General features: G+C 40.3%; 1 protein-coding gene across 1 annotated transcript in view; it reads right to left on the bottom strand.

The window, feature by feature from the left end:
- Positions 1-18529, bottom strand: part of LRP1B (LDL receptor related protein 1B) — a 637314-nt gene extending 618785 nt beyond the window's left edge. Inside the window, exons 1-2 of the mRNA XM_030454074.1 lie at positions 18441-18529; positions 18282-18355 (exon numbers count right to left, since the gene is read on the bottom strand). Of these exons, the coding sequence (XP_030309934.1) occupies positions 18282-18355; positions 18441-18529 (163 nt within the window). The remainder of the gene's footprint in view (positions 1-18281; positions 18356-18440) is intronic.
- Between the last annotated feature and the right edge of the window lie 2571 nt (positions 18530-21100).

Below are 21100 nucleotides of genomic sequence, written 5' to 3'. Positions count from 1 at the left end.
TAGAGTTTCAAACAGAGATAAGTGACTTTCACAAGCTGGAAAGAACACTGGAATAAGGGAAATGAAAGGGAGGAAAGATTAAAGGAAAGGTGAAGAGGTGAACTCCTTTGATGAAAAAAAATGTACAGGTTAAAAAAAATATGAAAAAAGCAGATCCATAACCCAAAAAGCTTTAGCTTTTCCAGTGGTATTCAGAGAAGCCCCAAATAGGAACTGGTTGTTAAGATACCTGGAATTAAGAGACATGACTTTTGTTAAAAACTATTTAGTAATAGTTAATATTTTAAATGTATTTCGGAGGGCTGTTTTTCCTTCCAGATTCTACAGAAAAAAATAGGATTTTTTTTTTTAAAGGCTTATCTACTAGAATGCACTTTGTATGAGTGAGACAGATGTATGAATACGATTTTCTAATTAAATAAAAATCAACAGATGGCACTCTATAGGCAAGTCTCTATTTTCTTCATTTAATATATGGCTTTGACTGAAAAACCTTGTGATTTTAAGAGTTTGATCTGAACATGCCTACACTGAAAAAGTGGCATGAAACATGTTAAAATTGTTAATGGCATTCAGGAGAATACAACAGATGAAAAACTGTGTGTACAATCAAGAGATCTGAACTAATTTGAGGTACAAAGGACTGCATGGCATTCCAGTCAGCAATTAAGTATTTCCTAATATTTTACATGAAAAACAAATTTTGAACCACTGGGATTTTATCTCCTATTAAGAAGAGCAGCCCTCTGGAGCAAGCTGGCAGCCTTCACCACACTTTTTACATGAGAAGCACACCCTTCCTCTAGCTAACTTTACCTTCTGTAACCTTTGGCTGGAAAACAAGATTGACTGGGGCTGACCTCTGAAATATATTGCTCAGACACAGGGAGTTTTGTTACATAGAAGACATGATTTCAACTGTGTTTTCTAGCCAAGGAGCACTGACAGAACCCATTCTGCCCAACAGTTCCCCTAAAAGAGAACTTTAAGCCTCACTTTGACCCAAGGAGAAATTCTTAACTAGCACAAAATGAACTTCCCCCCCTGCCTTCTCTCCTTTTTTTGGGGGAGGTAAACAATTAGTACAATAACCAAATGGGTTTAGTTGGTTATCACAGATTAAAGACAACCACACTGCAATTCCAGAGAGCAGATTGCCATGTAATTGCACGTTTTCATCCTTGTGCAAATAAGGCACAGTTTACTGTAGGGTGATTTTTCTATGTGCAATATCTGGATTAGTAATTAACATTTTAATTAAAGATGGATTAACCAATATTAGGGAAGTTATGTCTGGAACTGTTCAATTTAAAATCCACCATATATAGAGAGATAAACATATCTTTAAGTGCAAGTCATTTTCTGGTCTCTGCAAAAATGATACGATTTACAACTTTGAGAGACAGCATAATAATTTGATATTATTATATATGCAGGAAACTACTGAATAAATATAATACACAGGGAAAAAAATTAAAAAGCTGTATAATTACCATTAAATTAAGTGTTAGATGTTCATTTAGTGAAAGTTCTGACTGCAGTTCAAGAAGCTCTGCCTATAGATTAGTTTAATTTAGCTGTGTTTAAACAGAGCATAATGGCGAATGAGGACACACTGTTCTAAATGTAAATTGTATTAGCAACAACATATTGAGATTTCTGTACTACTTGTTCCATTTGCAGGGTTTTTTTGCCATGAGAATAAATCACAGCATGTTTTCTGTCCTTGTAGCAATCTTTGTAGGAAGAAGCCAGAATCTGTACCATGTGCCTTTCACTCTGCATCTGGTCTTCTTTTGTCCAGACATCCTGGGTGCTGCATTTGCTCTTCCTGTTGTTTGGTTTTCATCTTCTGTTGTTTTGGATGGGTTTTTTTTCAGGTTTCTGGTTTTGTTTGGGTTTGGTTGGTTTGGTTTTTTGGGGGAGGAGAAAGGACACCTGCTAATCTCCATCTCGCCTTCTTCCCAAGAGAACAAAATTATGAGGAGGAAAGAAGTGGAATTGATGTCCAAGCAAGCCAAACACTGAACAGGAAAATTAATATATTGTGTGGAATATGTGAATCTATTTAGGAGTCATTAAAATTATACGAAAAGTGCACTTTTGGTTCAGTCACAGAAACTGGGACAAGCACTTCCTGCAAACAGTATTATCAGTACCTGCAGAAACTTTAAATGTTCTCATCAGCATCTTTTGAACCAATTTGGATACTGCTAATGATTTTGCATCTATAAAAATTTAGTATTGTTGGAGGTCTAGTAAGTAGCATAATAAATACAATGAAGCATTGATTTATATAGTCAGTCTTTTTATTCTTTAGTACCAAGGTACTTTAGCCTATAATAAAATGCTCAAAATACTCAATCCAAATCTTTATGATGCACTGCTTCTAAAGGAGCAAACAAAATCTTTGAAGCCAATTAACTTCAAAAAGGAAAAGCTTTTTGAGGTTGAATACACAGCTTCTCAGCAGCTAACCCTGTCTTTAATTTCACTGAGATGAGTGGTGCTAAAGCTTGTTTCCACCAGGTAGAAGTGGCAAGAGCACCCACGGGTGGGTAGAGGCACAAATCAGATGAGAAGTGACTGCAAAAATTCACAGCTAAGCAGCCAAGCAAACTGAACACCCATGGGAGGAGAATAAACTTTTCCATCCAGGCCAATGTTTAAGGCAATATTTATATAGGTCATGGCAGATTTGAGAATGACACAGTTCTGTATGTCAAAGTCTTGTATTTAAAAACTTGCTTTCAAAGCCTGGAAGGAAGATATTGAACAAGAAGAGTTACCCCCTCTCTACAAAGCAGATGGAAAACACCGAGGCAGCAGAAATACATTTCAGAACTGCTCACCTGAGTTTAAACATGGTTTCAGTTTAAACATATTTTTATTTCACTTATTTCACAGGTAAGCAACAAAACAGAACTATTCACAACACTAACTGCTTACTCTGCCACTATCCTCCTTAAGGCTGGCCCAACATTTTCATGAGATAACATTAAATAGTGGTTCAGACTTCTGCTGCCTTTCAGATTCTACATTATTATGGACCACATTGAAGTTCAAAGCCTTGGGCTTGGAATTACCTTACCCACACCTAACTCTGTAAAAGTTGGCATTAGATGAGAACAGAGCCAGTGCAGCAAGGTAGGGATAGGGTGAATTTATTTCCCAGAGGACAGGCTTCTTTCTCTGACCCTGGGAGCCTACATCCCAAAGCCAGGCAGCAGTGGTGAAGCAAACACAAGCCCAAACACACCCCAAGAACTGAAGCTCTTTGATTTGCAGGCAGCAGAAGCAGCACCCGTCTGCTGGCTTCTACACTGGCATTTGCCACTGGAAGTTCTTCTGAAAAGGTAACTGCATGATTTAACATATTTGAGACACCAAGAGACACTGTCACAGACCAGAGCCAGCTCCCCAAAGAGGAAAATGGTTTCACCCACCTGCACAACTTCACTGAAATGGCAATTCTTGTATTCCTACCAAGTGCCATAGCATATAATAAACTATTTCCATCCACTGACAAGTTCTCCAATATGAATTTAAGACAGGCAGGCCCTGTACTTTTCCACTGTAAACAGTGTAATGTATCTGTCTGGTTTTCCTGTAAAAGTTGACTTAGTCCATAAAATATCCTTTGAAATCACCATAGAGTTAACACCTTGTTGCTCCTTTAACTTGTCAAACCAGACCTTGCTATTACCATTTCAGAAATAAAAGCAGAAATAAACAGCACAGACTGTCAAAACCTCAGCTGCACTATTGGGAACACAGAAATAAACCCTTCCCGTTGTAAATTGTACCAAAATGGAAGTTTTAAAACCCTCTCAGAGAAGTTGCTGTAATATTTTGAGGGGAGAGAGGGTATTTCGCAGTGGCACATGTGCTGCCTGAAGCTGAGCTGTCATAGCAACAACCTCATTAAAGCACCCCTCTTGGGAGACCTAACCTGTATTCCAACTGCTGGAAAGATGTCATTTATAATGGGACTTAATTCAGTTAAGAGTCAAAGTACAGGAGACTAGCAGAAAAGTGAAATTGCTAATTTAAGGAATCCACAAAGGAGCACGAACATGAATACTGTATCAAATGGCTGTGGAAAATGTAGCTTTTGCCCCCCTCATCTTCCATTCCCTGAAACCACCACCAGTATTTCAGTCTTTTAGGCCTCTGATTTGCGAGATATTGGTGATTCCTCTCTCTTCTTCACCATCTATCTAGCCTGAGTTCAGTATGTGACTCTTTTTTTATCTATTATTAGCCCTACATACAAGGCACCAACATCTCTTCTGCTCACCCTCATTTTCTCCTCCTGCCCCAGGAACTCACAACCAGAACTGAAGCTGGGTCCACTCCCCTACCCAACCATCCTTCAGGCTTTTCCTTCAATGTCCATCTTTCCCTGAGAATTCCCACAAAATGGGTATTCAAATGAACATTTCCATCCTTAGGAAGAAATATCTGCTGATGTGCAGAGCTGCTTCCACACAATCCTCATCATGTCTATTAACAGAATGGTCATGCAACGATCAAATAAATTAATGCATATTTGGAATTCACTTTTAAAGATCTATGGTTTAATAACTTTAATTGACAGCAATAACACATAAGTACAATACATCTCGGAAGAGCCTTTCAGTTATTAAAGGACTAAAGATAATTGTAAATGAAAAATGAAAGAAGACTGCACTGCTTACCAAATGATTCATTAACCTTCCAACCTGAGAGCTACCACTGGAAGCCAGACCAGAGGGAGCTGCAAGTGATTTAATAAAGGTAATTCATTAGTTTTAGATTTTAGTTGCTTTTTAAACTCTTCCAAACTTGGCCTCCATCTCCCCAAAACAGTCACTTGATGTGGCATTAATGTGTCACCAAGGTTTAGATTTTTATCCCCCTTCAGTAGATCTTACAGATTAGGTGAGCTTTACATATTCTGTGCTCAAATGCTGTCCTGCAGGATTTCCAGCTGAAACCCCAAACCATTCATTTGATGCCAGAGCTTTGCCCTTGAGTGACAGAACCAGAGTTCTTCTTTCACGCCAGCAGTTCTCCAAACTGGGGATGCAGTCTGCACGAGGGTCAGGGAGTTGCAGCATCCATGGAGCTTGCAGGGCAGCATTCCCAATGGAAGTGGGGAGAGGGACCACCACCAGCAAAGCCCCAAAACTTCCAGCTTCAACTTCTAGAGAATCTCAGAAAGAGTGAGGACTCACAGTTCATACTGTTCTCTCTCATTCCATATTGCTTAGACATGATTACCTGGTATTGCTGGAATGATAAGGTACTTAAAACAGCTGTCTGGAAAAGATAAAACCCCTGGCATTACTCAGGATGTTTTCTTTCCCCATTAAATCTTTTAAGGTATCAATCCATGAACTTAATTCAAACTCCTGTGGAAATCTTGAAATTTGCAGCTCCTGTTTTTGGTCACAGCTTACTGTGTCTCTTAGAATACCAAGACAATATAGAGAATAAGAAATAAAAGTGGCTGTGCAGTGTGACTTGCATAAAATGGGTTATTTACATTGGGCTACCAGTATGTCTTCAGTTAAAATGAAAACACTGCTCATATTTGCACTGCTCTCCCTTATACACAGACACACTTACCAAGAGATATTCCTGTATTGCTTACAAAATAAATACTACCTTTCTTCCAGTCACTTTAATTACAAAACATAATTACTATATTCTGGTTTGCTGGTTCATTACAAGCCATCCCTACAGCTCAAGGTATGATTTCATCTGGTGGAGCTGTACAAGGCTTTCTCTATTTTAATGTGTTTATTTGCTAACTGCTGGCAGAGTTATACAAGAGTGTTCTTGAAGCCAGTTGCAACTTACAGATTTTTCAATTAAAAAAAAAAAAAAGAAGTATTGGCCAGATAGTTAATTAAATGGCACCAGGACATTTTTTCCCCCTTTCATAAATTTCAGTTAGTATTCCAAACCTGTATTAGGTGCCCCAACACCACCAAACCAAATAAATCTTCATTTATTGTCAGTAGATTTCTAACCTGGCTGTTTTGAACAGCATAATAAACACATTCTAGCAGAATATATTAGCTGGGCTAGTTTAATAAGAGAGAGATTAATGGAACATTTCCTTTTGTTCCTCCATATGGGGCAAAGCCCAGTTTCAAGCACTCGAGGAAGGAAAACTCCTGCTTTTCCTTCCTTCTTTCTCCAGTGGCATCTTTGACTCCCAGTCTTCTCCAAACCTCTACCATTGAAACTGAAAAGCAATCTCAAGCTTTACCATCAGCCACTCAATGAGATGATGGAAAGTAGAGCAACCTGAGCCCCAAGGGCTATCCTGCCATGCCCAAGGGCTGCTAAGGTGTCCCCTCCCTCAAAGATGGGAGGTCTCAAAGATGGTCACTTGGCCCTGAAAGATAAAGAGGTCTGAGGAGGCAGCACCTTGCCTGGAAAACAGCCAGGATATGGCTCACAGGGAGCATCCCTGACCACACAACCCAGGAATAGCATCACCAGCACCACCACCTCCAGCACAGAAGGTGCTTTTCTGGCTCTCAGATCAGACTACCTGGCAATCAAAGAGTTAAGGGCAAAAAGGGAAGGGAAAAGGAGACTTTCTTCCCCACTCTACAACCCTTATCACAGCCCTGAAATATATAAATGCCCTTTTTTTTTTCCTTTTTAAGGAGCACACATTTAAATGCATACCCATCTTTGCCCAAAGAACCAACCCTGTTCCTACACCTGCCTCATGCAATGCACTCTGAGAACATCCCCAGGGGAAATTCTTCATCACCACCAGAGCACAGGCAAAGCAGAAGCTCAGCTCCAGTCTTTCCTGCAGTGCTTTCCCTAATCCCAGCCCTTCAGGTACTTTCCTTCAATAATTATTTTTAACACTCTGGCAAAAACTTGCCCCAGCCACTTCCACAGAAAAACCAGCAAATGGGAGGCAGAAGGTCTAATCTTGGGAAATATCTCAGTCTCTCTGGTCTAGCAGAAAATACACATTTTAAGTGGTGTTTTTCTCTCAACTATGGGTACACATATTGTTACTGGCTAATAATATTCATACACATACCTCCTACTTACTGCTTTGGAAGGATGTTTTCCTTCAACACCTTCTGGGTTTTTTGTGGTCCATCAGACTTTGACATCTAAGAACACATTAAGTCTGCTTTTTATTCCTCTTGTAATTAGAGTCAATGTTCAGGTTATTGAGAGAATTAAGATCAATATTAATGAGCCTTTGTTATTAGACAGTTTCAGCCCACAACTACAAGTTTGACAGGGTGTTGGTTTTGTCAATTTTAAACACTAGCAGGTTTCTCCAAAACAGTTCTGTCTGTGCCAATTTTGAAAACTCAGTTTATCTCAACAATTATACACTCCTGCTCCTAAAAATGAAAGAGCTCTAAAAATGAGACTACAAAATTCAGCTTTGAGGGATGTGCTTATGTTAAATATAACCAATTGCTTTAAAGGGCAACAATTTCCACAGCACAAAGTTCACACAAATTCTCCCAGAAGTCCCAAATGCAAACACTATCTGCAAAGTCCATATTCTCTGTATTTCACAAAAGCTTTGCAGAATAGATTTAATGCAAGAGAAAACAAGAGTTAGGTTTCACTCTTTTTTTTTTTCTTTTTGACAGAAAGGCATCAATAGAAATATGCCAACAAAAAAGGTAACTGCAGCCCATGCCACTTTATTACTGAAGTACAGAAGAGGGGGTTACTTTGTGTTATTAAAACATCACTGCACTACTGCCAATTTTTTTTTCTCCTTACAATGGCATCAGTTTTCATTCGGATGAGCTGCTTTAAACCTTCAGTTATTTATCAGAGGCCAAATAATAATAGTTCTTTAAGTCTAGAATAAAGCAGGTGAATGTAAAATACACCCATGAAGAGCTGAAGCCCCACGGTGAGTTTCCATTCATTGCTATAAAAATTAGATCCAATCATCCAAGAGTTCTTCACTAATACATTAGCTCCCAAAAGCAAGTACTTCAAGGAGCTTTCTGTATTTTCAGGAAAGAAAGAAGGAAGGTTAATTTCCCCATGGCTTATAAAAGACAATACTTGCACATGTCAAACTCTGCTTATCTCTTCACCTATTCAGAAACACAAGCCCTTTTTGGTTCAGAAACACTGGGGAAGCTGTTATGGGTTGTGGGTTTGAGGTTTTTTTTAGCTGGATACAGCCATTCTTGCTCCCTACCACATAAAATAATTCTGTAATTTAACTGGTAACCCTCCCTGCCTCTCTTGTTTCCATTATCTGCTTACAGTGCCTTGGCTTCCCTGAGGCTGCAATCTCAAATGAAAGGAGCATTCAACAGGTCCCTGGATGCTCAAAGGCTGCTACTCTCTGATAAGCTCTGCAGCACCTGGTCACCTGAAGTTGTTAAGAGATTTTCCCAGGCATGAGATTTTGTATATTTGATAGGAGGGGGAAAGAGAGAAAAAAAAAAAAAAAAGAAATACATACTACTTCAGGTGCTGATGTGAAATTGGAAGCAAAATTCCAGTCTGCTGCTCCATGGTACAAACACAAAACCTGTGGCAAGGGGATGCTGCCTGCATGCCACATGCAAGACAAATATTTCAAGATTTCCACTCATCATAAAATTGAAGAGCAAATGGCATAAAAGATTAGTTTTTTTAAATTGTATGCATGCATTTTCAGGCAGTGATGACCACTTCAAGATGACCATCCTCAATAAACAGGTATTTTCTCCCCAGAAACCAGAACCCAAGCCATTAGCTGGATTCAAGAGCAAGCACTCTGCAGAGTTAATTTACTCTCAGCACCACCAAGGACATGCTGTGCTATATTTAGAAAAAAACTGGCTACTGTGGGGCTAAACAGACTGTTGATCTATTACACTGTGACATTTTTCATTAAGATATATAAACTCGTAGAAGACACTCTCTTAAATTTGCATATTTGCATCATGCTTTTCATAGACACATAAACAGCCTTTTATAATGCCCTTAAATTACTCTGACTTGCTGGATTAGTAAACGTGATGCAGAAGCAGAATCCCAAGTTGTGCTCTATCTACTACAGCACTTACTTTATGCAAAAGCTTTTAGTTACACTCCCAAGATTCACAGCCACAGATTAAATTCTGAATTTTTAAGCCTTTCACTGGTCATCTTCAGCACACCAGCCAACACCAGAATGGGAATCCAGGCAATCACTGTGACTTTTGTTGTATTTAAACTTCTTGCAAAGCCCTTTTGACACAGTGGGATGCTGCTGTGAGAAGACAGGCCACCAATTAATGTAAATCACTGAGGTCTCATCGAAGAGCATTTAATGATTTCCACTGACATAAAAGCATAACACTGTTCATAGTGTTTCAGTCATTACTAAAATACCACTAATTGGTATGGGGAGTTCTGCTATTTTCAGCAAAAGAAAATATTTATCATAGAAACATAGGAATGGTATGTAGAATATTCCACAGCTAAAGGAGTAATGGCATTAGATATATAGGCAGGTTTTATACACTCAAATGTGCTTGAAATGCTTTACCTCACAGTTTGTATTGGAGCAGTATTTCACAATTTTGTCATCATCTATTGACAAGCATCTGCTTTAAACCTCTTCCTTCACTAAAAGCGGACAAAATTGGGTATTGGCAGACAGAATTTCTACACAGCAAGGGGACTATTCACAGAACAAAATTAAGTGACAAAGGCTGGAGACCTGGGCATACATGCCAGGAAACCTGGGGGAAATAAATAAATAAAAAACCACACACACAAAAAAAACCCCAACCAAACAAACAAACAAAACAAACAAACAAACAACAACCAAAAAACCCACAAAAATACCCCCCAAAAAACCCCAAAAACCAAAAAACAAAAACCAGAGCACCTAGATCTGACATTCTCCTGTGATCTCACTGGAGAGGCAGCTCCAGAGTCTGTGAAAGAGCAGGGCTGGCAGATGAGCCAACACCACTTCTTCAGAGGAGCATCATCTCCAGAGTAAAGAGTTAATACTGGGCACTGTCAGCTCTGCTCAAATCACAGCCATACCAAACCCAACCAAAGAACCCTAAGGCAGCAAGCACAAGGCCAGGGGTTCCTTCAGCTGGGGACCTCAACAGCCTGCTCCAGTTTGAAGAAATGGGCCAGGGGGTCAGATTTGCATCAGCTCCAAAATAAAAACCATCCCAAACAAAGCCCTCATCGTGCTGGCTTTGCTGTAGTTAGCAGTTGTGCCTTTCATGGTACTTTTCCACTGATAATCCAAGGTTTTATTTATACACAAACACATCCCCATGCCATACATTCCCAGAGGTGGCTTAGAGCAGCCCCAGCCCATTCACTGCTGCAGCTCAGGTTGGTCTCTGTCTCCAAAAAACCTTCTTACTCCAACACAGCCTTGCTTTGTTTCCATCAAAGGGATAAAAGCAAATCAAGCTGACATGCTGCAGGCACAGGACAGTGCTTTGGTTTTCACACTTTTGTAGTCTTGACTTGCTTCATCTCCCTTGCGTATGATTTAATATCCCAGCCTCAAATGTTTTGCCTAAGACTATTACAGAAAAGATACTACTATGAAGCAACCATTCCCTGTTCTTGCTGTAATCTGAATATAAGAATAAACCACTTGGATTAAAATGTGGTACCCAAGAGAAATTAATTAAGTCTTGCTGCCTTCCTACCTTGCCTCCTCTCCTTATCTCCCACTGCCTGCAAACATCCCTCAAAACAACTTCAACAGTTACACAAAATAAATGTATTTTAAACAAATGTTTCCAATGAACTTGGAAGTCAAGCCAGCACCCCTCAGGCAGTACATGAGTATCAGCACTGGAGAACACAGAGCCTTCACCCATCACTAGTTTTGCTTTATCAAATATTGCTGGGAAAAAAAAAATAAGATAGGTCTCAAAAGAAAGCCAAGGTTGCTTTTCTCCCTGGAAAAATCTACAAAGATCCATAGGGAGCCAATGTGCTGCTTGAGAAGGTACCACCTTTACATTCCCTCCAGATCACCAAAACCCACCAAAAGCAAGAAAAAAATTCCACACTGAAAGTGCATCTAAACAAAGCAGCAGTTTCATCTGTATTAGATCTATGCTTACCCAACCTAATGACTGCCAAGTAGCAGACCATACACATCTCAGTATATTGAGTGGTCTCAAATTCCCTTTTGGTTTTCTGGCCTCATGAGAAGGTGCTCTCTTCACAAAAATTGATATTCTTAATGAGAATTTTTCGATTTATTTATTAAAAATGAATAATGGATGGAACAACTGTTAGAGGATTATTACAAACAAATGAAAAGCAATCAAGACTTTGATCCACATACTTTAAAATTAGATGTGGGAAATAAAAACCTGGGTTCCATTGTAAGAAACTCAGGCAAAACTGAATCAAAGCTTGGAATAAAAATATTGCAAGAAATAGATATAACTCGAATAAAAGCCATTGGACAGAGTGTAATTTAATTAACTCTCGTAATTAAGATTTAAGTGTTTTAAATTCATCTAAAATTTCTTCACACTTATGCAGTCTGACCACATAACCAAAGAAAAAACAAAGAATCCATTGATTACAGAGGTGTCAGTTCAGGTCTGTAACATGTTTGTTAGCAGAGCAAAACAAATAAAAACTCTGCTTCTCTAGAGAAGAGTTTCATTGGTGAATGACATACTTTCATTTCATAAGCAAGCAGTTTTACACAAATATCAATGTACTCTGGGTAAAGCAGTGTTTGCATATGCAAAAGAGCATCCAACAAGCTATGATCTTATATTTCTCTCTCCTTTTATCTCCACATCATTTGCAAGCACAAAGAGGCAGGTGGTTTGGGGAAACGTATCCATCAGGTAGAAAATTACTGAGAGTTTTCATTATCTTCTTGAGTTAGTGTAGCTTTTTTTTTTGACTTCTGTTTTAATGACTCCACAACACTACAGCAAATGTCATCCTTGACTAAGGATGTATCAGAAACAGTGGCATTGCCATACTCCCATTCCAGTGCCTTAGAGTTAATCAGAACTGTATTTGAGGAAAAAATACTTGCCTACACCTTAAGCTACCTACAGGTGGAAGTCACAAGTGCTGGCCACCTTATCAGCCTCTGAAAAGAGAAGCAGCAGCCCAAATTATTTGACAGTATCAGAACTGTATTTTTGCAATTATTCAAGAATATTTTTGCTAGCTTGCAGAAAGGTAAATTAAAATGATGAAAGTCACCTGGGGAGCTTTTTGTGGGAGTGTGTGTCCAGGTTAACAGCACAGTCTCTCCTTGACAGAACATCTCACATGAAAAATACTGCACTGGCAAAGCATTGCATCAGCTTTGTCTTGCACATGGTCTGTGCCAGTCTATCATTGCAATAATAAACTTCACCTTCCTCATTCTCTACGTTTACTTTGTTCAGTCAAGGAAAAACAATAGTAAAGCTGATGAACTGCTATTAAAAAACTTCTCTGTGGTAGCAAAAGCCTTGAGGAATTACACATTTTTATTCTCAAAGCTTAACATTGATCTTGCAGCACTTAACCTGTTATTCTTGAAGCACAAGTCATTCAATAGTGTCACCCACAAGTTACTGAGGGATGTCCTACTAACAATAAGGCATCCAACAAGATAGTCCAACAGCCATTGATATTCTCAAGGAAAGGAAATAGGAACATTCCCAGTTCTGTGTTTCCAGAGTTTGGCTCCTCTGGAAGGCCACATTATTCAGCAGGAAGCAGCACATGAGATGTCTGGGAACATCTGGCAGGTGTTGGAAGCCCATTTCAGGATTAAATGTACCATATCTAGAACTCGTAACACTGTAATCTCTATTTTTCCACCTCAGAGAATTGGGCTGTATTTCTAACTGAAAAGAAATAAAAATCTCAAAGAGTACCTCACTTGGAGACTGACATTACATCATCTTTAAAAAAAAAATAAAAAATAAAAAGCCCTGTTACTTAGTAGTACATGGTACATATTGTGGTGTTTTGTTATGAATACACAACTGCAATTTGCTACAAAATGCTCAATAATGTGGTTGCTAGAGACATCCAACCTTCTTTTAGGATCCAATTCTATCCTCAGATCAGTAGGGTTCATAAACACCATCCAGAGAGCCCAATTCCAGTTGTATATTTACAACCCTTTGGGGAAGGAATGACAAATCATTACAAAATATAATAATATAATAGACCCATATTATACTTTCCAGGTACATAGAAAGATCTTACTCTAGATATGAGGTCTTACAAATTAAATCAGATTAATGTAGTGAGCATATTACTGGCAAAAGCACATGTTTGTTTCTCTAGTGATCCTTCCCAGTTCCCACTGAATGTAATTAAAAGGCACTGAATGAGTTTTATTGGAATTCCATTACTGAGGTCCAATCCTGCTCACCCACAGAGGCTCCAGAGCATCCTCATCACACAAAACAAAGGCACTTCCAGGTATGTCAGTGGGATCACAGCTGGCTTCAGCATCTGATTTTTCCAGTCATGAGCCCTGGGTAATTTCCCTTTACCAATTACCTAAACAGGAAGATTCTGCTTTAAAGCACTAGGATGTTTTGGGAATTTTTCACATGATAGTCAACAACAGACTATTCCAGATAGCTGGACTATAACCACAGTTACTAATAATTTCATCTTTTCAATAGAAAGAATACAAGGGCAAAAAAACACAACTTGTCTAATTAAAAAGCAAACTAGTGGGTTGGACAGAAGGTTCACAGTCATTATTTGAGTAATTATATTTTTAAAAATCCAATTAATTCCTAATTGCACACACAAATTTAAGACCTAGTACTGCAAAGTCTCCACTCAGCCCAAACTTGCAATAAATACAGACTCAATAGTCTGCATGACTTGAAAAAAATATCAGAACTTGGCTATTTTTATGCATCTTCACTATTCATCATTAAGAATGCCCTGGGTAAGTGCAATTAAAATGAGCTTCCTAAGCAAGATTTTTAATTGCATTTGAAGGAACAAAACTATTAAAGAAGAGATTAATACATAAAAACTAGGAAAAAAGCAACAACATGCTGGGATTCAAAGCATGCTACTTCACCAAAAACAATGTTTTCACCTTAATTATTGGCATATCTACAGATAACCATAATTCTAAATGCACAAATTAAAATGACATGTATACTTCAGAGTCAACTCAATAAAAAGAAACCTGTTTTATTTGTCTGCAAATACCAGATAAAAGGACAGGTAACAAAGCACTACAGGCACACACACTTTCAAGCTGCAGAGTTACTTCAGTCAACATGAATTTTGCCACATTCTTTAAATGGAGAAAGACTGACATCCACATGAACCTCAAATATATGACATACACTCAGATTTACATAGCAGCAGTCACACAGCACTTCAGAGGAACCTCTGTGTTAAAAGCAAGAGCTTTTAAGTCTTTGCAGGACAGCTACTTCATCCTGTAGGAGTAGCAGCAGAAACTGATAAATTAGTAAAAGGTTTACTACTAACAAGTTTACATGTTTCACATCAAACACCTGGCTTTGAATTTTAAAACACATTTTACCTTTAGAAATAGTTGGTGTGTTTCTCACACTGTTCCTTTTACTATACTAAAGCTCTCCAGAACCACTAAGCTTAAAAATCACAATAAAGAAGATAATTCTTCTGGGTAAGAAGGCACTTGCATGTCAATTCACAGAAAACCACACTTTTTTTATTTTTTCCACACTCCATAAGCATCAGGGTTTTGTGCATGCACTCAGACACACAGCTGATGACATGGATACATCACCAACCCAGTCACTGAAATTGCACTTGTGGACATCTCCTGCAATTTCTGTCTTTAATTACCTCTTATCACACATCCTTCTAACTAAACTCCTAGCTGTATTTTCAGCCTCCCCTGTAATTTTGCCTCTCCAAGGATAGGTTGGTTCTTAAGTAATGCTATTCTTCAGAATAAATAAATAGCAATGTCACTGTGACCTTGAAAGCATTTTCTTATGCATGCAAGATCCTAATACTTGTTATCTACATTCAGGACATGGCAGACTTAAGCAGGAGAACAGATTCCCCTGTAGTACAGCACAGAAACAGCTTTTTGAGTTGGTTTTTTTGGTTTTTTTTTTCCTTTTAGAATACTTCCCAATGGCTTGCCAAGCTAGAGCTCAGTTAGGAGAAGCACAGCAGTGGTTGGTACACTTGGTTTCAAACATTTCCCTATCAATAACAAGATAGTTGTAAAGCCTCCTGACATCCTTGCTGTTGCCTGCTGTGGCACCTTCCCAGGGAATGAGGGCCATCAGCAGTCATGACAAGGAGACAGATTTATTTCACCTGGTTTCTGTTTCTGCTACTGGGGGGTGAATAATCCAAACTCACAGCAGCTGAACCTTAAACCTGAAAATTCCATTTGAAAGTAATTTGTTTCCAGCCTCCACTTAAATATGGTCAGGGGGCAGTGTGAAAACAATAAATACCCTGCTAAGTGGAAAAAGGATGAGTTTTGGAAGTGTTTGTGGCTCCAGAGAAGAGTAATGATCATGAAAATTTCTCTCTCTTTCTTTAAAAGAGCTTTAAACTTATTTTTTTTTTTAAATAGTGTGACACTGCTTGGGGAACTTGAGTTTAAGTTCTCTAAATGACAACATTTTCCCATTCAGTATGAAGTCAGCCTGTTTAGAAGGACCTCTTGCAAGATGTTTCATCATCACTCCATCACAGTTTTCATGCAGGACAGATCCAAACCACTAAATCCTCAGGTCAGGCATCATTTTAGTGCTGCTGACTAGAGTTATCTGCAACCAGAACCCAACCCAACCAACCAGCACAATTAAGAACAAACAATGTACTCATTAATTAATACTCTAAGGATACACCACACATCCATGAGGATTATCCAAACCCAACTCTCTTTACCTGGGAAGACTTGGTAATTTAGATAACCTCTAGGTAATCATGGCAATTATGACAGTAGATTCATGTAGTATCATTCCAAAGCCACAAAACCCAACCAAATATGAGGAAAAAAAAGGTATATAGCAGCCTAGGCATGAAGATCCAAGGGGGGGGAGATCTATGGGAAGGAAAAACACCCACCAGGGCTGCAGGGAACCTTCAGCTCCAGCACTCAGGAGGCAAAGATAGGACCTGTGAAGCTTCCCTGCTCATCTTTAGGAAGAGCTGGTAAAAATGTAGTCTTCTCAGCTCCATAAGCTGTTAGCAAGGTTTCTCTCAGGCTTCTGAAATTCATTTATTGCAACAGTTGCAACTCCTTCACAGGATAAGTGCCAGGGAATCTGGGTCCATGAGATTCCTCAGGAAGAAAGCAACTGAATCCTAAGGAAAGGAAATCATCCCTCCTCATGGCTTAAATGGCATCACTTCAACTGCAGGACTTCTCCCTTATCCTTCCACCCTCCTGCCTGGATTCCTTTCTACATCTCACTTTCAGCTCTCCATATCATTTTATCTTCCCATTTCTTACATATATATATATACATATATATATATAATAATCAGAGGACTTGTAACCTGGCTAAGGGCAGACCTGACAGACTGGAAGAATTTCATTGTATTTCAACCCCAAATCAAAGGTTTAGACAATTCAAACCTTTTATTTATTTTTTTTTTCCTTATGTTATCTACCAGTCTAATATAAGGCATCACCTCTCCCTACAGCACCTCGCTAATATTTTATATTACCATGGCTACCACAACACTGCTATTAACACAACCCCTGACATTTTCCCAATTCTCTTATTACCAATGGTGAGCCTCAGTGCATTCCAAATTTTGGAGCCTTTCACATACATTAAGCTGAGAATGCACCAGTGACTCAGAATTTCCTCCTGCAAAGGGAAATCAGCTTGGTATGGTCAATAATTTTTGCAGTGTATCATAAACTTTATCTGATGTGCAAATTTAATTCTCTTTCTGAATGCCTCATCCTGAATCCCTTTTTAGGTTGAGATCACTTGACATTTTTTTAACAAAATGCCTTTTAAGTCCTAATTTGTACTCTACTCGGTTTTGATAAGGCATGACATTATGATGAGTTAGTTGATTCTAAGTAAATTTGATTTATCCCACTTTTGGGGCTGGTATGATTTACAAGGATGTTGCCTTTTAAGATGGGATTGATTTTCATGTAAGATGACAGCACTTTTTTTTTTTTTTTTTTTTTTTAAAGTGAAATACTAAATCAGAGCAAGGTAACCAAGCAAACAAAAGGAAGGGAAAATTAAGCAAAATATAAACACCAGAAGTTGACATTCATTAATAACTGGCACCTGCTTATCTCAATCAAGTAAAACACAGTGACAAATCAGTTTCCAGAACAATTCCACAAAACGTTGGAAAGTTTGATTTTTATTCATCAGATCAGATGCTCGCTCACAGTTGCTGAAATGCAATCTGACCATTTTGTGAATACCATGGAAAGTTCTTGAAATATTCTCCCTCAAACAAGCACCATCACCACCACGAATCTTCATGTATCAACGTAAAAGCAGATGTACCCTTCATAAAACTGAAAGATTTTCCAGGAACCTTTCCTATCTGGCTGTTCAGGTACCATTACATTGAATACTACCCTCTTTTCTTTGCAATATCCTTGGTACCTTATGATGCAGTGTTTTAAATGGGCAAGTTTGTGATGCTGCAGAGATACTTTTCTCTTTCATAGGTAGTTATTTCTCATTTTTACAGCATGAATCACCTATGTAATTTTGATAGCTAGATGGGAAGGGGACCGGAGAGGTTTCACAGGTCGACCGAAGCAAAAATCTATACCCTAGAGTGACTGACTAGAGGCACCCACATCCACCCCACCGAGTTGTAAGCAGTTAGTAAACAATTTATTAGGCAGTGTGTTCGTGATGGAGAGGAGCCGGGTGTCTAACGGGGAGAATTTTAGGTTTATAGAGTTATAATTCTACTGACATCTAGCTAAATCCCCGCAGACTGAGTCCGACAGCATTCAGAGCAGCCTCATTCATGAGCTCATGCGGTGCTGAAGCTGAAGGGATGGGAACAAGCCGACAGAAAGCTATTTTCTGATTTGCAGCGTTCCCTGGAGCGGGGAGGAAACCTGAGGCTGAGCAGACATCGCCTGCACCTGAGCAGAACAGGAGCGGGGTTCGGGCTGTACTTTAGGAAATTTAGGAAATAAAGTCAGGTATCTCCCAGGAAAAACGAGACAGGGGGGGTAACGGGAACCAAATGCAAGAAGAAACCCTGAGGTTAACTCCGGCAAGAGGACCTCAACCCTCTTCAGGAGAGGAAGGAGTTCTAACTTCTGAAATTAACCACACCTTGAATAAGGGGTCCTGAGCTCCTTTTCTCCCCGGTACCGTGTACCGGCACCGACCCGCTGCCTAAAACACACCTTTCAGACATTAAGCGTGCGGCAACTTAGGGAAAAGCCAAAAACAGGAACTTTGGCAGGGTTGGGGGATGCGGGCAGCACTCACCGCTGCCACCGCACAGCCCCGGGGCTCGCTCGGGGACGCGGGGACACCCCAGCCAAGGAGGACCGGACCCTCCTAATTAACACCCTCATCGCTTTATTAAGAGCGGTAATTGAGAGCCGGGGATGCACCCTCCCCTCTCTCCATCCCCACGGGCTCTCTCCGCTGCCAGGCTCGCCCGGAGCCGCAGCCCCGCACGGCGCTCCCGGGCTCCCCAAGTGCGTGCCCCACGCAAGGGCGGAGGAGAGGAGAGGAACGGCGAAAACTTCCCAAGGAGAAGCCAGGACTCGCCGCAAAGTTCATCGGGCGGCGCAAAAGGAGCGAAACCCAAGCGCGCACCGCACCTCAGAACCGCACCGCAACCCCGCGCCGCCGGCTTCGCCGCCTTACCTCCGCGGGCTCCCGCTGCCAGCGCTTCGGCGACGGGCGGTAATCCCCAGAGGGTGGCCAGGGCCGGGAGGAAAAAGGGGAACATCGCGGCGGAGCGGCTGTTCCGCGGGTGCGGAGCGGTGCTGTGCTGTGCGGAGCCTCTGCGGGAGCCTCCGCGGCGCCGTCACTTTTCAAGGCGGAGCGCGGCTGGGCTCGCGCTTCACGCAGCGAGCGGGCAGCGCGCGGCGCCGGCGGCCGGCAAGCGCCGGGCCACGCCCCCTCGTAAGACCACGCCCCCTTTCTCATCTGGCCACGCCCACCTCTCCCCGCCCCGCGAGCGGCGGCCGTTGAGGGGTTGGGAGGGGAGGGGGGGGGCGGTGTCGCTCGGTGCCCGCTCTTAGTGTTCTTTTTTTCGTTGTTTTTTTAAAGATTCTGAGGTAATTTTTTCAAAATTATGGTGAAGGAAGGGCTGGGTGGCACGGGGGGTGAGTCAGCGAAAAGGAAAAAAGGGAAAAAAAAGGAAAAAAAAGGGGGAAAAATAAATCCCCGGTGCGTTGTGAGATGAGGAGCGTGAGGAGGCTGCGAGCTGCTGCTGTCTGCAAACAGAAGTTGACATCCCAAGCATCCCTCGCAAACTTGGCTTCGGTGTGCCATGGTTCCTGAAGCACAGTTTTTGTTTTGTTCCCCTGCTTTGCACGGCGGGATGGTATTTTTACTATTTAAACCAGGCCCTTAACAGAGGAAAGGTGCTAAAGCTTTAACATCCTCCTCGGATATCACTTCCCTCCCAAGACAGCGAGGTGCTAAAATTGACTGTGCAGACCTTTTACCTTTCAAGGGTAAAGCTTCAGTCCTTTGAACTTCATGTTGATATTCCCCAAATATACCTAAATACCCTTTATATGAAGCAGTCCAGCCAAAAGGCTTCCAGGATCAGAAGGACCAGGCAATACCGAAGGACAGAATAATAACACAGGAGAAATATGGAATATTTATTCTTTTCTGCTTAAATGGGAGAAGGACCCTATGATTGCCCTCTAGGGTCAGGGTCATGGTAACATTCACAAAGGGTCACTGGTAGCTTAATTAGTGCAAATAATTTACAGCTGAAGCAAAAAACCCAGCTGGATCAAGCTCTGCAATTTTTCTACTGTCTGTAAAGCCGATGTAATTCCCTTACAGTCAATTAGTATTTATACGGCCATAAGTGAGCACAATTACATGATCCCAGTGTAGAAAACCTTTGCTGATACAGAAACGAGCAGATCTGAATTAAGGTGAAAAAATCTGACAGTGTCCGTGGTCTTGGAAATGATGGTTTTTTTACAACCAAAGTGAATCGTTATTCCACTGCATTTACAGCTGAGATTGCTTTGTGTCCTTCTGTAAACCACCAGAGCCCCCTATATGGCTCTTCTGCATTAATTATCATTTTGTTGGAGCCTTTTACATTTCAAATGTGAAAATCTGTGGATGCTAGAGCCCGATGAAGAAACGTGTGAAGAAAAAACCAGGGAACTCCAAGTTGTGAGGAGCTCCTGCTTGGATCAATGACATTTCCCACGTCCCAGGATGGTATAAAGAAACACGTTTGCAAGTGAACATGTGTTGCTTGTATTCTAAGGACACAGAACCATCTTTACAGAGTATTGTTCTATCATCTTGCCTTCTTGTATCCTCTGCAAAAGTCTCAAGGTCTGCAGGGTTACAAGGACATGGTTTTTCTTCAGACTTCAACTGGTGTGCTGCACTTTGTGCCTTCTCACAGAAACACCTCAGCTGAGATCCTGTTTAAACCCTCTGATGCTATAGTTCTATGTTTTTCCCCTTTTCAATCATGTTCCAACAGTTATTCCAACAAGATTTCAATCTTAACAACAGCCCTCACTACTCTTCTTGAATAATTTCCTTTAATAATATGGTGCAGTTTGCTGCCCATTTTAAACATTAACATTTACGAGTGTCTTTGAAGGATTAACTGATCTGTCTTTCAGTATTGCAGATCACATATGCACCTAAACTTGTTAAAATATTTAAATAATATTTATAGTAAAAGTCAGTGGTCTCCTTGTTTACAGGAAATAAAGTGTCAATACAGAGCACACAGTTAGAATTATGACTAAAAATGCAATTACCTGGAAGTAATAATTTGTCAAATTGCTGTCTAAAAACGTGGCTTGCTTTAAGTTAGAACTATGAGGTGATAATATCATAGAAGCCTGGTTTTAAAATACAAGTTGTTCAACAAATAAAAGTTGACCTTTAATAAATCATTCTCCTCAGCTTGACATCCA

Source organism: Calypte anna, chromosome 7 (assembly GCF_003957555.1).
Source record: "Calypte anna isolate BGI_N300 chromosome 7, bCalAnn1_v1.p, whole genome shotgun sequence".
NCBI classification, from domain to species: Eukaryota; Metazoa; Chordata; class Aves; order Apodiformes; family Trochilidae; genus Calypte; species Calypte anna.
The sequence above is the reverse complement of the archived record's forward strand: the minus strand, read 5'-3'. Positions and strand labels throughout refer to the sequence as shown.